At 40.9% G+C, this 17035-nt stretch overlaps 1 protein-coding gene across 2 annotated transcripts in view; it reads left to right on the top strand.

Annotated features, from left to right (window-relative positions):
• Nucleotides 1–17035, top strand: part of CNTNAP4 (contactin associated protein family member 4) — a 252750-nt gene that overhangs the window by 34854 nt on the left and 200861 nt on the right. For both annotated transcript variants that reach the window (XR_008293835.1, XM_053211174.1), the window contains exon 2: nucleotides 2913–3023. Coding sequence is in view for 1 of the 2 variants with exons in the window: in XM_053211174.1 (XP_053067149.1) it covers nucleotides 2913–3023 (111 nt within the window). In the remaining variant the exon portion in view is untranslated. The remainder of the gene's footprint in view (nucleotides 1–2912; nucleotides 3024–17035) is intronic.

Raw genomic sequence — 17035 nt, 5'->3', positions numbered from 1 at the left:
CTGAGCTGAAATCAAGAGTCGGATGCCTCACCGACCGAACCACCCAGGTACTCCTTATTATTAGTTGTATACAAGAATAACTTTAGAAGATTTTATTGCCAGATAAACATACCATAGATCATGGGGATATGTGTATGCTCGTTGCAAAACATAATAACACCATGTAATCACCACTCAGGCCAACAACTGGAAGTTTACCAAACACCAGAAGCCTCCCTGATCCATTTTCCATACCCCATATTCTTTCCCCCATAAATGAAATAAACGCACCTTCTCTTATTTTAATCCCATTTTAGGCTAAAAATAGAACAGTATTCTCAGTTTATAATGGCAAAAACAAATGAGCAGTAAATATATGCCCTCAAGAGTGATTGCACTGGAGAGACATTTTACATCTGAAACATCGATTTGAATCTGCATAATTGATTGAAAATTGCAGTTAAACACGCTTTTTTGGGTCACACGTACACCTGAATACTGATAATGATTCAAAAGTGACTGTCCTTCTGGTAAACACACACCCACACGTGCACCCCCTGTAGAGATAACACACTCATTTGTACGCGCAGATGCACACGTTGTCTTTTGCACAGTGTACGAAAGCCGTTTGGTAGTTACTCCTGGTTGGTCACAATCTGAACTTCCTTCATCACTCTGTGGATTGTGTGTCTCTTTATGTCTACACTCCTTAATACTTGAATTACCACCAGATCGACAGTGTCAGTACTTAAGCCAATCAATAGACATGCAGGAACTGTGGGCCAGTTATCAAGTCTGTCTTAAGAGTCAGCTAAAGAATTTCAGGTGTGCAGGAAGAAAAAGTGTGCTTTAAATGAAAATGAGACCGTCTTAAAAAGTAAAATGTTGTCTCAGGCAGATTCTTCTGAAAGGCGTGCCAACGTTAAGTTGGAAAATTTTTACTTATCTCTTATATTTGAGACATTTGGCTTTAAAGAAAAAACACATTTCAAATAGGACTGCAGAAAAATATTGTAGTTTGAATGCTTTAGCAATGAAACTACCAACGACTGTTTTTTTTTAAACTGTTCAGGCAGAATAAGCTTTATAAAATTTCAGATGAATTTAGATAATCCCTAGCTTAATTTAATTTAAATTAAATTATTGGTAAATAATTGGGACAATAACCCTGCCTGATTTTTAATTACCAGTTGTGTTAAATCCTAAATATGAGACAAATATTTTTTCTGATTAAAGTAAAAACTGACAACAACTTGATAATTGTATAAAATAAAAGACAAATGTGTAAAGGTTGCATGGAATGAAGAATTACCTGAATAAAATAAAACATATATTACAACATGGTCTCCATGAGATTATTCTTTTTTTTTCATATATAATTTATTGTCAGATTGGTTTCCATACAACACCCAGTGCTCATCCCAACAGGTGCCCTCCTCAATGCCCATCACCCACTTTCCCCTCTCCCCCACCCCCCATGAGCCCTCAGTTTCCATGAGATTATTCTTATACTTTCCCTCTCTCTTCATGCCTTAGTTTTAATTTTATATGTGATACACATTAACAAGATAGATGATAGGTATATACTTTGTATACATCCGTATGTGCATGTGTATTGATACATACATGCATGTATGTATACACACATACACATCGCCTTCCTCTGGAAGTAACCATTGTCCTGAATTTTATGTTTTTCATTTCTTTGTTTTTTTAAAATTATGTATATTCTTAAACAACGTATTACTTAGCTTTGCTTAGTTTTAAGATTCTCAAAACTATCAGACCTGTTTTGTTTCTAAGATCCAACCATTATCTTCGGTGTGCATTTATGTAGTTCCTTTGTACTGCTATATGTGTTTCCATTGTGAAGAGTACTGTGATTTATTGATCTGTTCTGTGGTCATTGGATGTTTGGGTTGTCAACGATATTTTCCTATTATGAGCAATGTTGCTGGAAATTGCACATCTCCTGGTGTACAAATGCAAGAGTTTCTCTAGGTCAGTGATTCGCAACTTTTCTCTTTTCAATGGACAGAGAAGATGCTGGTATTTGTATTACATCATTGGGTAGGAAGGCAAACTCCTTGAGACCAGTGTTTCATCATGGGGACGTTCTCCCCAGGAGGACATCCATGTCAATGGAATTGGAGGAACATTGGGGTACAGAAAAGTTCAAATGCAAGAGCTAGTGACAAATTATGTTTTTAAAATAGGTGCTCAGATTTACACTCCCACCTGTTGGAACTTCTCTTGGCCCACACTCTCTGGATGATCTGGTAGTGTCAGAATTCTAAAATCTTGCGAATATACTATCTGTAAAATAGCATCTCATTGTAGTCTTGATTTACACTTCTTTTTACTGATGAGTTTGAACATCGGTTTATATACATTCTGTTATGTGAACTCTCTGGTCTTGCCTTGTGCCATTTTTCCAAGGGTTTTTTCGAACCAATTTAAAGATAGTTTTTGTCTTTATTTTATTTTGTTTCCCTTAATTTTGAATACTAATCACATGCTGTTTTGCATGTACTTTCCACATGTGATTTTTTTTACGCATCTTTTAGCAACCATGATTTCTTGATTTTAATATAGTTTTATTTATAAATCTTTCCTTACATACATTTACTTGTAAATTTGTATACTGATTAGGTATTTTTGTTTCTTGCTTAGGTAAATCTTTTCTATCTCAAGATACTATATTATTTTATAATTTCTACAAAATTTTTCTTCATATTCTCTTGTCTTTAAGTTTTTTTTTTCTTTTCTTATTGAACTTATTAGGCCTCCAGGAGAAAATTGCATATAAGCAGTGGGCATATTGTTAGAGATCCTAGTATTTTTTGTTTTGTTTGTTTGTTTGTTTGACCTATGGAATCCAAGAAAGTTGTCAGCACTGTACTAACCTGAATGTGGATTTTCCCTTTTGGCAGATGATTGTGATGAGCCTCTGGTGTCTGCCTTGTCTCCGGCATCGTTCAGCAGTTCATCTGAACTTTCTAGCAGTCACGGTCCTGGATTTGCAAGGCTAAATCGAAGAGATGGTAAGTCTGCTTTTTACCTTTTGATTGGTTCGTGTTGAATCTCCCTAATTTTCCATTCTCTTTTAATGAAATCATTATAAGTGACCTATTGTAAAAGGATGTACATGTCTCCATAAGCAAATGGCTGAAACTCACAAGTATATGACGTATAGGACTGGTTCTGGGATGGCAAAGGGTCACATCCTATTTTAAAGCCCGTGTCATCATTTCAGCACCCAAAGAACTGAAATCCTTCAGTATGGTGAGCTTTTATATTTATCTTATGACGTAAACGTTTCTAAAACAAGATCTAATCATTATGTATATAGTAGCCATAAAAAATCTAATTGACCCCCTATTTCAAGTTAAACAGGAAGCTTGTGAGAAGAAGTAATTTTCAAAGACGCTAGTTATTTAAAAATAAGGAGCCCTCAGTTTGCGCAATTCTCAGTGTACATGGCATGATTCTCTCTCCTGTGGAGGAATGGGAACTTAATAAGTTTCATGCTCCTCTAGGAATATGCAGTTCATATTGTTGACAGTCTCATAGGTAGGTTGTGTTTGATCGCTTGAATATGTTTAAGGGAAAGCGCAGATAATTAAAAGGCAACTTGCCGTTGAACTAAGAGAGAATTTCAAAACTCTGTGCACTTAGAGACAGCATCATCATGGCCCCTTTCCATAATACGTGAAGGCAAAAGCCATCTGCACTCACATTCTATAGAAAGAGGCTTGGCAGTTCTAACACAGAAAACGTTTTTAGCAACCATGGAAAAAATAGACACCGACATCATATATTATTGAAACCGTGATTTGCTCATTTATTATCCCCTTCTTGCATGCCATATGTCAGCCACTTCTTTTCATTTTTCTCCTTGATGTTATCCTCGGTGCTGTTGTAGTGTTTCAGCACGATGCACATTGTATGTAACACATAGATCAAATTGTGTGTGTGTGTGTGTGTGTGTGTGTGTGTGTGTCTGTGTGTCTGTGTTTTGCCATCTGGTACACATGATAAATATCTAACACCTTAGCATGACTTAATAAATTTAAGTTTATTTTAAAATGTCATCTCATATTATTTGCGACAGTCACCTTTGGGTGTATCTGAGTGTGAAAGCATCAATGGAGAGTAAGAACGGAGATCCTTGATCAAATAGGGAATTTGTGGGGCCTTGGATATATTTGTGTAGATACTGCTTGTCCGTTCCTTTTATTTGCCTTAGAGTGAGGGTTATTGGACTGTCTCTCCTTATTTGCAATTCTGAATCCTTTCCTGACCACAGGCAAGTGAGCTCTCCTAGTCCCTCTGCAGACCAGTCCAACTCTTGAACCTGTGCTTCTCCAAGCAGGAATGCTGACATCACAGCACTGATCTTGCAGTGAGGTCTCTCTCTTATACTCCTTTCCAAAGTAAGGCAGGGTATAACATTTACCACTGCTCTATGTGAGAAATAGGAGCTTTCCTAGGATTTGGCCCATGGAAGGATACAAAATTTAATTTAACTATCTTTATTTCATTTGCTGAGATTCAATAAATCACACAAAATGTATATAAGTTATGAATTGGATCAAATCGTATTTCTCATTAATTTATAGACTCGTCAGAAGTCTCCACCAGTGAGACTCATTTTCATTCTTAATTCGTTTCTCTGGCTCTTGGTGAACCACAGTATCAAACTTCATGAATCTCATTTGCATGTTAATGAAATGGAGAAACAAAACAGGATCATTTTAATTATCTTTTGCTGGTTGTCAACCTACTTGATTCCATTTTTTTCTTTCTTATTTAGTTTTTCTTTTTTCTTCCCTCTTAATTACATCAAGTGTTCACAAAGGAATGTCAGCTCTTGAGTGATTTATTAAAGGCTATATATTATTTCTACTATCAACATTCCTTGTAGTATATTTAGGTCAGGCTGTGGAAGGGTGTTTAACCAAGTCAGCAGGTCACATGTAAATAAACTGAATCAACAAATAAAGGCCTAGGTCTCCCAGAAACACAGGTAGAGTGACCTCTTTCCTGTGGAATCTAGAAAATTGAGAGCCAGAGAACAAACGAGCAAGAAACAAAGAATCAAGCTTATCCAGCGGCTGTTCTCCATTCATGAGACAAATGCCATGGGCAACTGTGAAAATAACTAGACCCCGAGGTGGGAAAAGAAGACCAGAAAAAGATACTGTTTGACATAATGAGCCTCTCAGGAGGGACGAAGAAAAATGAACGTTTTTGGAGGTATATTAAGTTAATTTTGCCACTTGAGTGCTGTTGTGGGTTGAGTTGTGTCCTCCAAAAGGATACATTCAAATTCTAACCCTGATACCTATGAATATGACTTTATTTGGATCTAGAGTCTCTGCAGTGTGATCAAGTTGAGGTCATATCGGTTTAGGTTATTGTGGATTAGGGTGAGCTCCAGATCAGGCCTTGTAAAGAGAATGAGATTTGGAGACACACAGAGACAGAAGAGACGGAGAGAGAGAGAGGAAGGCCATGTGGAAATGGAACGTGTAGAAATGGAAGCAAAAGTTGGAATGATGGGGTTTCAAACTAAGAAATGTCTGTATCGCCAGCAACTTCTAGAAGCTAGGAGGAGGCAGGGAAGGAGTCTTTTCTAAAGCTTACAAGGGGAGGAGCATGGCCCCGCCAACACCTTGATTTTGGATGTCCAGCCTCCCAAACTGTGAGAGAATAAGTTCTGTTGTTTTAAGCTGCCCAGTTAGTGATATTTAGTTAAAGCAGTGCTGGGAAGCTGATAAGAGTGCCCCTGAGGAAAGGACTTCTCTGTACTTGTTCGTACTGGGAGGATGCCTCCAAGTTTGAATCTGAAAGATCTCATAGCTCAGAGGAATAATCCAGGTGTAAGGGTAAACAACACAGATGAACAAAAACCCATCCCTGCTAATACTGGCTACGTACTAGAATGAAATCTCTCTCTGCCTTTATATGCCGCCATATTGCTGCAGCTCCCATGTAGTTTGAATGATGATTGGCAGCTAAAGTTAACTAGTGTCCATGTCAAGTTCAGACAGGCTCTAGCGTGCCATTTGGTAGTCCAAGTGTGTTCTTATGACAGAATATAATGAGGCCACAGATGCAGAACTGTCCCTCAGGCTGCAGTGTAATCCAAATGAAAGTTTTAGTTTTGATGTACTCGAGAAACCTAGGAAATGGGTTACTGCCAACTGATATACTTATGTACACATGTAAAATCATAAAGCAGTAAATAAAACTATCATACTTACATGTATTTATAGGTATGAGTGTAGATATACATATGTACCTGTGTTTATTTATATAGCAGATTGCTCCCATAACTGAAAAATTCTGCACGTTTTCTGTCATCTATTCTGTAAGGTCGGAATATATCCTATTTTCCTAAAAGTTGAATGTTTGTCTCTGTTTTCCCATTGTCTATTTATCTTTCTTTCTTTCTTTCTTTCTTTAAAAATTTTAAATGTTTATTTTGTGTGTGTGTGAGAGACAGCATGAGTGGGGGAGAGGCAGAGAGAGAGGGAGACCCAGAATCTGAAGCAGGCTCCAGGCTCGTTGCTGCCGGCACAGAGCACGACATGGGGCTCAAACCCAGGAACTGAGATCATGACCTGAGCTGAAGTCAGATGCTTAACCGAATGAGCCACCCAGGGACCCCTCCATTGTCTGTTTTTCTTCACTGCAGCTAAACCCTTCCACTCTAAATGCCTGCCGAGCAATGTTTTCCCCATGCCCATAGAATTTGCTGTTAACATCAAGCATCTATCTGTAGAGAAATTAGCATATTTGGCTAATTGACAGAGAGAACTCCCATTTTCAGATGTACTCCTAATGAGAATAATTATGACATTCTATGCAGAATTATTTGGTGATTCTTACTGCCCTAAATCATTGTGCTTCTTCACATACAACTATGATGCCTAAATTAAAACCCAAAAGATAAATCCCCAAGGTATGCATGCTACATGTCAGTGCTTAAGAGGACAGATGAGGTGAATGTTTCCTGCTGTTGAACGTAGTGCAGAAAATCTTCTATAATTATCACATTTTAAAACGATAGCATTAATATACTTAATAACCAATACTTTCTTCATGAGGAAAAGAATAAGAGATGGGTTTTGCACAGCACAAAAAAAAACCTCAAGCCTAAAGAAAGGGGACCCTCATTGGTACAGTGGGTGTGGGTCAGGAATGTGCATAGAGGTCCCTAGGACCAGAGATGGTATGGGCAAGCTTCCTGACTGAGAAGAATATGGATTTGGTGCATATGGGGATGGCCTTTTATTGTAGTTTGTTCGAGAAGAAAAGATATTACCAGCTTGCTTGCTTCTGTATCACCTGCTTTCCCATTATCCCAGAATCTGAGGTACCCGAGTAAGCCCATGGTCCCTGAACAATTATCTGAATTGCAAGGGGCATGCACGTCCGCATTGATTCAGGCAGTGAATACATGCCTTCTTACCAGCTCTGCCCAATTCTTCTGTCTCATGCCGTAATTTATCTCCAGGACTAGGAGATGTACAGTTCTTAACACTGAGATGAGAGCACTGAAACCCGACTAGATCCCTGAAGAGTCAGATCCCTGAGAATTACCCCTGTAGTCACAGAACACGAGCTTCCCCAGCACGCTTGAACCTCAGCTAACCTACTCTCCTACTCACTCCAGTGGATCATAAAATTTTAGGTGAAAAGCAGACTCTTCTGTATTAGACGTCTCTGAGACCAATTCACCATTCTTGGGTTTAAATGACTACTACTTCTTACTTAAGGACGGGAAAAGTATTTAACCACTGTGCTTTAATTTCCTAATTTTCTACTGGAAGAATAGGGATAGTACTGAAATGGTTTTGGCTTTATTGATAGCATTGAAATGGTATTGGCTCTATTGAAAATGATCTTGGCTCTGGTATGGCGATAAGAAAAGCACAGTCCCAAGAGAACGTTAAACTGTTCAGAGTGTGCCCTGCCAGTTAACCACATTTTAGCAGACCTCATGGGACCAAATATATAAATTACAAGGATAATCTCGGGGAATTCAGGCTTCCATATAACTCTGGGAGTAAGTGTTGGTTTTTTTTTCCTGATTAATTATAAAGCAAAACAAAAACTATGTTTTCTATGTTCAGTATTAGCTTGAAGTACGTTCTTCTATATCGTAGTCCAGGTTTGTGAACTAGGGCGATCTGATGCCTTTATGTAAAATATTTTACTTTTTTAGCAATTGGAAATTGGTTTATGAAGTTACACAGGAACTTCCAAGGAGATTAACATTTTGGAAAAGGTTTGGAAAATGAAGGTCTAGATCAATTTTATGGTCCGTGGTGTGTGATTCATGCTTATAGATTATATTTTGTGTGCTGGCCTTGAGAAGGTAGAAAAAAAATGAGTAAAGATTTACATCTTATTTCTCCATATACCTATATCCTGTGTTCATTAAAGGAGGAGAGACTTTGCTATCATTTCTGTGATTAATATAGAATCACTTCTACTCTTCTATTGAGTCACTTGACTTAACACCAGAGGTGCTTGTCTGCTTGGTCGCTTGGCCCTCTCTTTACTTTGGATATCGCCCTCCTTTCTGGGCCCCCTTCCTTCTCAAGTCTCTTGCCAAAGTCTTGGTCATCCCTCTAACTTACCTTTATCGTCTTTGTCTGCCCTGTAGCGCACTTTTTTCAGCTCTAAATCAACCTGATAATGTAACCTGAGTGAATGTGCCAAGTAGCCAACCCTAAGCAATTTACAGTGATAGAAAATCTGGTTTTAGAAACATGAAAACTAGATCGTCATCCTAAATTGCAAGTTGCCTTAAGGAAATGAAATTACCTCTTCTTTTCTCCTTTCCTATAAAAGTATGGGGTTGAATTTGAGGATCTCTAAATTCTATGACAATTCTATGGCACTCTTTTCATTTCTAATACTCTATAGGCAATACCTTTTCTTTCTAACTCACTCTGGTAATGGAGAGAGTGAGTAGTGATATTGATGGCCCTTCAAGAAGAAGGTAAGTAGAGTCCCTGAAGGCAGATTGTTCTTCTAATTCCGCTCAACTAGGAGACATAGAATGTTCCCGGCTTAGGAAATGTCTTAAGCTGCCATAGGGTCTAGGAATTCAAGTCATAAATGTGATCCTACTGAAATTGATACCGTGGCTCAAATTTGGTCAATTAAAATACATTCACGAGGTTTACAATTATCATTAATATTTAACATATTTCTTTGTGTATATCTAACATTTTTCACAGGGCTGAGTAGGGAAATTTCACATATAGGTACAGAGAAAAACGTGAGCTAAGTAATCAGGTGGTGTGTTAGGTTGGATTCTCTCAGAAGCACACTCTGGGTGATGACTGAGGTGCCAGTGGTTTGTTAGGGGGTAGCTCCCAGGAGAAAACAGTGAGGGAGTGGAGGAAGCAGGGTGAGGAAGGGGAAGAAGCCAGTCAGTTTCAAGTGAAGTTCCACACGCTGCCTGATCCCCCAGGAAACTCTGGATGGTAAAATAGTACCTAAGATTTTGTCCTACTTCATGGTAAAGAAACCGAGCCGAACAAGACGGCTGGGTGTGTGATCAGTTTAGAAGAGTTCGTGTCTGAGCTTGGGCCACTGTAACAAAATACCATAGACTGGAGGTCTTAAACGATAGACATTTCTTTCTTGCAGTTCTAGAGGCTGGGAAGTCTGAGATCAAGACGTTGGCAGATTCAGTTCCTGGAGAGAGCCTACCTTAGCTGTGGACAGCCACCTTCTTGCTGTGTGCTCACAGGGCCTTTCCTTGATGCGTCTGTGTGGAGAGAGCCATCTCTGTCTTCCTCTTCTTGAAAGGGCACTAATCCCATCATGAGGGTCCCACTCTCAAGGCCTAATGTAAACCCGAATACCTCAAAAAGGCACCAAATACCATCACTTGGGGGTTAGGGCTTCAACTATGAATTTTGGGGAGACACATTCAGTCTGTAACAGCTGCATTGTTGAAACTAGTAAACCAACCAGAAAGTATTAACTGCTTGAAGACAGCTGATAAAAACCCAAGATAGCCAGGCCTTCAGGGGCAAAGATCCTGGAGAGAAAGGAAATACCATAGAGTGAGCCTGATATTTTCTGCAACACATAACAGGGGTTCAAAATATATAAAGAAAAATGGACAGAAATGATAGGAGAAATAGACAATATAAATTGAAACATAAAACATAGTAAGGGGTTTTTAATCTCTCTCTCTCTGTATTTTATCGAGGAAGTGGGCAAAAAAAAACTAGTGAAAATACAGAAGATTTTAACAGCAAAGTGAACAAATTTGACAAAATACATAAATAAATAGTAATTATATTTATTTAATGGGCAGGATGCATTAAACTCTGCCCCCAACAACTATAGAATATACATTCTTAGGCAGTGTACCTTTGAATATTTACTTAAACTTATTCTGGGCCGTAAAAAATTGTTTGAATAAACCTCAGAGGATTTAAATCAGACAGAATAAATACTGTGGATACAGTTGAATTAAACTAGAAATCAATAATTAGGAAATACTAAAAAACCTAGAAAGGTGTGGACTTTAATTAGTATGCTTTCCAAAAAGAAATCTCAGCAGAAGTTAGGAAACATTTTAATTCAATGATAACAAAAGGCTATCGGGTCAAAATTGAGATGCAGCTCGGTCCAAACTGATAGCTTGACTTGCACAAATTACACAAGACAGAAGACTAAATATTAATGATCCATTTATTGCCTAGTTCTTCAACTTCTCAAGAAATGCTTAAGAAACAGCAGATTAAACCAAAATAAGGAAAAGGAAAGGAAAAAAAGAAAAGTGCATTAGTTAATGAAATAAAGACGTAGAATACCACCAATAAGACAAAAATATAGCAAGAGGACACTTTAACAAACGTTCTGCTAATGATGGTGAAAATTTAAATGGATTTAAAAAAATGATTTGAAAACACAACCTGAAAAGTCGTACCCAAGAAATAAAACGGAAAATTTAAATATCCCTCTGTCTGTTAAAGATAGTGAATCCATAATTCACACGCTCCAGTGGAGAAAACTCCAGGCTAAAATGCCTTCATACGTGAATTCTCCAAGATACTTTTAAGGAAGATAAAACTCTAATCTTACACATTCTCTTCCAGAGGACAGAAAAAAAAAAGTCAAAATACTTCCCAACTCCTTCTGTGAGGCCAGCATAACCTTGATACCAAACCCCGTCAAGGACAAACAAGAAAGGAAAATTAAAAGCCACTCTCTCTCATGAATATAAATGCAAAATACTGCAAACAGAATGTTAGCATATATGTGTGGAGGGGTCTGGGACTCAGCCTCAGAATGAGAATGCACCATCTTGGCTGGAAGGCACGCGGGCTCTGCTAGCGGGTGGGTTGTATAACCAAACTGGAGCTTTCTAGTCTGCTACCGTGCAGAAGAATCCGGAGCATCTTCTCGAGGAGAGGAAGCGTGAAGGTAGCTAGCCGTAGAAAACCATCTTTTTTTGGTATACACTCATTTTAGAGACTATTGTAATTAAAGATGTGCTGTAATCTATTGGCCGCCTCTTGGGTGACACGTCCCCTCAGCCACACCTCTTTCTCTGGCCAGCATGGTAAGGAGCAAGTCCAACTCCCAACAGGTGCAAGAGGGCCTGGTCTGAGATTGTACCGCTTACCTGTAGCTTCCTGCCCATGGCTCCCTGGATGCTCCCAGCGAATCCACCGGGCATTAAAATCCTGGCGGCGGAGTATGGGGAGTACTGTCTGCCTGTGAGGCTAATCTTGACCAACAGAGGTCAAAAACTGATGGAGAAAATCTTCCCCGCTTGGTCCTCAGGGTGGAAAGTTCTGAGATGCATCACAATGAGGCTGACTTCTCATTTTATTCATGCATTGTGTTCTTGATTTTGTTCAGTTGTCCGGGTTGTCTTGTATCTCACTGAGCTTCTTTCTGATGGTCATTTGACTTGTTTGTTAGGCAATTTGTAGATCTTCGTTTCTTTGGGGTCAGTCGCTGGAAGTTTATTCCTGTCCGCGTCCTTCGGTGGTGTCCTATCTGCCTGATTTTTCGTGATCTGTACAGCCTTGCATTGTTGTCCCCGCCAGAAGGAGTGTCACCGGACAGGGCCCTGGGCTGCAGGATTGGTCCCAGACTGTGTCTGAGAGGGGCTGGAACTGATCGAAATGGCCACGTCAGGGTGCACAGCCCAGTGTGCAGGCCTGCTTTCAAGGGCATGGAAGAGCACGTCTCTTGCCAGACCCCTGGGTGGGCAGGGCTGCTCCAGGACTGTGGCTAAGAGCAGCCGGAGCCGAGTCACAGGGCCGCTTCCGAGTCCAGTGAAAGCAGGCAGGCTTGCCTCTGGAGGCGTGTGCGGGTGAGGCGTGAGTCTCCCTCGGGGTGCCTGAGTGGCCACGACTGCTTCGGGCTGCAGCTGAGAGGGTTTGGAATGGGGCCCAGGACCCCTTCAAGATCCACAGTCAGACCGAGGTTTGAGGGCTGACCTGCTGGAGGACGGGTGCGACTGCTTCCTGATGGAGCAGTGAGGAGGGCCTGGCCCGGTCTCTGCAGGGCAGAACTGCTGTCCGGAGCGGCCGGGAGGGGTGGGAGCCCAGGTACGGAGCTGTTGTCGAATGTCCGTTCCCACGGACGTGGGGACACGGGAGGGCTTGCCTCCAGGGCTGGGGTCAGGTGTGCCTCCCGGTGGGTCCCTGGGAGGGCAGACCTGTTCCTGGAGTGCAGCTGGGTCCCAGAGCGCCCACGAAGGCACCTTTGTCAATGGAGGGTTGCCAAGTTATTGTTGTTACAGGGGGGATACAAGCAGGAGATTGCCTATTCTGCCGTCTTTTTTTTTTTTTAATGTTCCTTTTTCACAGAGAGAGACAGAGCATGAGTAAGGGAGGGGCAGAGAGAGAGAGAGAGAGACAGACAGACAGACAGACAGACAGACAGACACAGAACCTGAAGCAGGCTCCAGGCTCCGAGCTGTCAGCCCAGAGCCAGATGAGGGGCTCAGAGTCATGAAGCACAAGTTCATGACATGAACTGAAGTCAGACGCTTAACCCACTGAGCCACCCAGGCACCCCTCCCGTTCTGTCATCTTGCTGACGTCACTTCATATATCCTCTGTCTGTCATTATCATCTGCTGTCTAATGATCTGTAATTTCTGTTCCCATAAATTATCTCATTGGAATTGTAACTGTAACCCTTTTGAAGACTGCCCTGCAGATCTAATTCCACGAGAAAAGATGTGGAAAAATTACACAATTTTGTAAGAATTTCTCTATGTTTCCTCTCAAACAGGACTTTATATATCAAAGATTTCCTCCCTCAGTGGGAATTGTCACGTCCTTAAAGGTCTAATAATTTAAGTAGAAAGCTAGCCCAAAATCCTATTTAAGTGATTTGAGGGTTGTTATTTTTCTCTTATCTTTTGTACCTTTAAAAAAAAGTTGACATGTAATGAATATTAACAGTAGGAAATAAAAGGGACACGTGTAAGATGGACTATATAATTGGCCATATAAAATGTGACTGATTTAATAGACTATATAAAAATATCTGACTGTGTAAAAATGAAAAACAGGATCAGAGACGCTGCCAGAATGAGAATGTTTATGTGGGTTTTTCCAAAACCTCATCCTTGACCTTGGCATTGTGCATGCCCTCCTAGAATGAGCTGATCCACTGCCAGGCCCTCCAGGAGGAGGCCTGTGCAGACAATTCCCACATTTGTGCTGGAGGAGAAACATGTCTAACAATCTCCTTTCTTGTATTTTCAACTGCCTGCTGGAATTTTCCAGCTGCCTCCTAGATGTCTTGTCTTTACGAAAAAGCTCAACACATCTTAAAGTTAAATATATCACCTCCAAGCCAGCTTCTGCTCGTAATTATTTTTCTTTTTCTGGTTCCTGCTGGTTATCTTAATCGCCATGGCTTAACATTCTTAGAATCACCTTTTATTTCTCTCTTGATCCCTCCTCCTGAAGATGATCAATTCTGTGGATGCATGGTTTGCAATCTCTCTCTTTTATTCCTTTTTTTTGTTTTGTTTTTTGTTTTGTGTTTTTTTAGATTCCATTGCTACTACACTAATGCAGTTTTGGGATTTCTAACCAAGGTTATTTTAATAGAGCCATAACTGGTCATGTAATTCTGAGGCTTTCCTCAATAAAAATAAATTTGCACGTACAGTTGTGACCTTGTTTTTGCCTGTTTAAGATTTTTCAATGCCACTTTCCTTGCACATGTGGATGTTTCTGAATGTGCTTTCTAAAGTCCAGCTAATGGGGTGCCTGGGTGGCTCAGTCAGTTAAGCGTCTGACTTTGGCTCAGGTCATGATCTCACAGTTCGTGAGTTCAAGCTCCACGTTGGGCTCTGTGCTGACAGTTTGGAGCCTGGAGCCTACTTCGGATTCTGTATCCCCCTCTCTCTCTCTGCCTCTCCCCAGCTCACTCTCTCTTTCTGTCTCTGTCTCTGTGTGTCTCTCTCTCTCTCTCTCTCTCTCAAAAAGAAATAAACATTAAAAAAGTCCAGCTAATACTCTGCAGTGGTTGAGCAGATTATTTGGTAGTTTTAAGGAAAAAATAATAAAAAATATTCATAAATATTTCCAAATTAAACTGTAACATAACCTATGAATTGTCTACCATTTACTAACAGAATATAGTTTCTCTTAACTAACCCATCTTTGCTTAATTTGTGTGCTAATGCTTGGTTCGTTCTACAAATCTAATTATTTAATCTAAGTAAACCTAATAAATACCATATGACATTAATTCTATAGTTAGCACAAATACACAAAGAGCTCATTGATGCCTAAAAGTATAAATGGAATAAAAAAGTGAGAAATAGAAATTTGAACAATGTCCTAAATATAAGAAGTGACCATAATTTTAGTACGAAGAATAAATCCACACAAGCTGGGATATGTGAGTATTTGAATGTGGTGACTTCATATGAGCATCTAAATAAGGAAAGCACTGGATAGACAAAGCAAAGACATTGGACCTAGTAGACAAAGACTTTAAATCAACTCTTTTGAATGTGCTCACAGAGCCAAAAGAAATGCGAATAATGTCTCCACAAATAGAGGATATCAATAGAGTTACAAACGGAAAGAAACTAGTGTTTTCTAATGTGAGTGTTAAGAATTTTTCTGTAATGGAAAAGAGCAGAACTACGTATGCATCGAAGTTGCACTCCTTGTGGCAAAATTACGTCTCATTACTGACATTCTGGGAAGCAAAGTAGAATAAGCTGTTTGCAGAGTTCTTGTAGCAAAAGACACTATCAAAACCCGTATTTTTTTAGTGGCTCTGAATGTGGAAGAGTAACTATTATGAGAATATGCTAGTAGCCTCCTGCTTTCTTCAATGTAAGGACTACCTTGATTCCGGAGTTTTAATCCTGCTTCAGCCTACATAAGAGCAAAAGCACTCATCAGTCTGGTTAGCCTTGGTGACCCACTGCGGGAGAAACGCCTTTTCTGGATCATTTGGTGTGCTATTGCAGACCAGACAGTGCGGTGGAGCAGGACCTAGGTGGCCCTGGGTAGACAGGAGAGGCTCCATTCACAGAGGATGGTCGGCAGACGGTAACAGGTGCCAGTGTTACAGCCTTACCAAACTGTGGTCATGGGAAGTCGGGTGGGGAGTTCTTTTCGCTGTATTGTGCAAACACGTGGGCAGTGTTTCTGCTTTTCTGCGTTAAAGCACGCTGGTTGATGGTGGGAAAGGTGAGCACATAAATCCTCTAATGAAGGAAGACAAAAACGTTTTTAATGACAATAATAATTCCTTCAGAGACATGTCTGTCTGGGAGATGATTTGGGGAGCAGAAAGGGGTATGACGTCCCCAGCTGTCTCCTTCTCCTCTTCCAGATCCAAGGCACACATGTCACCCAAGGCTTAAGGAAAGGGGGGGGGGGTCATGGCACAGCTTGGGAACAAAGCTAAGTGGGTACTTTTTAGGCTTAGAATATAAAGGATTTGAAGGGGAATTGAGCAGCCCGAAGGAATCTCTTTTCCCCGTGTCCTGCTGAGGGGAGAAGAAAAGGAGGGTTGGACATGAGCAAGCAAGTATGAAGACAGGTTTCCCTGACATCCTGCCCCAGGTTAAGTCCACAGTGGGAAATGTGTCAGAGCCCTGCACTCACATTCAGGCAACTGCATGTGAAGGCTGTGAGGAGGGTGGGCAATGGAGAGGGGCCTGCCTGCCTCAAGATAAGTCACCAGCGCCCTGCACCCTCTTGCGCTGTGGAGGACTGGTAATGTGGCAGAGAGAGAGTGTGGCAGCCCGAGGTGGCATGTGAGGAGAACCAAGGGCTTCTGTGGGTCCTGGAACGAATGCAGAAGGCAGGGACTGGAGCAGTGGGTGCGGGCAAAGGGTCACCCCCGGGATGGGAGGAAGGAAGACCCCCTGAATGCCCTGATAAAGTACGGCCCACCCCTGGCCAGTCACCACGGAGCAGAGGGGAGGGGAGGCTGCTTGACTGTGTGTGGAGAAGACCAGAAGGTGGTCTTCCTGTCCCCAGCTTACAGGGCTGGCAGAAGGGGGAGATAGACCCCTGCAAGCATTTTGAAGCCTAAGGTGACAGAAATAAAATCCTGACTTGACCGAGTAATCCATGAACTGGACTGAGTTCCTCTGAAATGATTAGATTGATTTTCTACATTAGAGAGAACAGAAACTCAAGAGAGAAAATTAGATTGAGTTAGGGGAAAAGATGCATTTTTCATACCCGAGGCTGTAACTGAGAAATTCATGACTGCAATATGATTCTAGCTGCATTGCCCAAGTAGCTTATCTGAGCTGTGGTCAATACCCTGCTGGCTTGTGGGAGCCCGCTGTCAGCAGCTTTCCCAACTCAGCATTACCAAGTCGGGAGCTTGAAATCTGCCATCAAGGGAGCATTTACACCACAGGAATTGACAAATGCTATAAAGCAGGACTCCCTCCCCTGGATCCTCCCCAGGGACCAACATGTTAAACACTTACAGCATACCACTTACCTGGCTTACCTCTTATAGCCAACATACAATGATCTTGGGAAAAAACA

This window comes from Acinonyx jubatus, chromosome E2 (assembly GCF_027475565.1).
Source record: "Acinonyx jubatus isolate Ajub_Pintada_27869175 chromosome E2, VMU_Ajub_asm_v1.0, whole genome shotgun sequence".
In the NCBI taxonomy this organism is placed as follows: Eukaryota; Metazoa; Chordata; class Mammalia; order Carnivora; family Felidae; genus Acinonyx; species Acinonyx jubatus.
The sequence above is the reverse complement of the archived record's forward strand: the minus strand, read 5'-3'. Positions and strand labels throughout refer to the sequence as shown.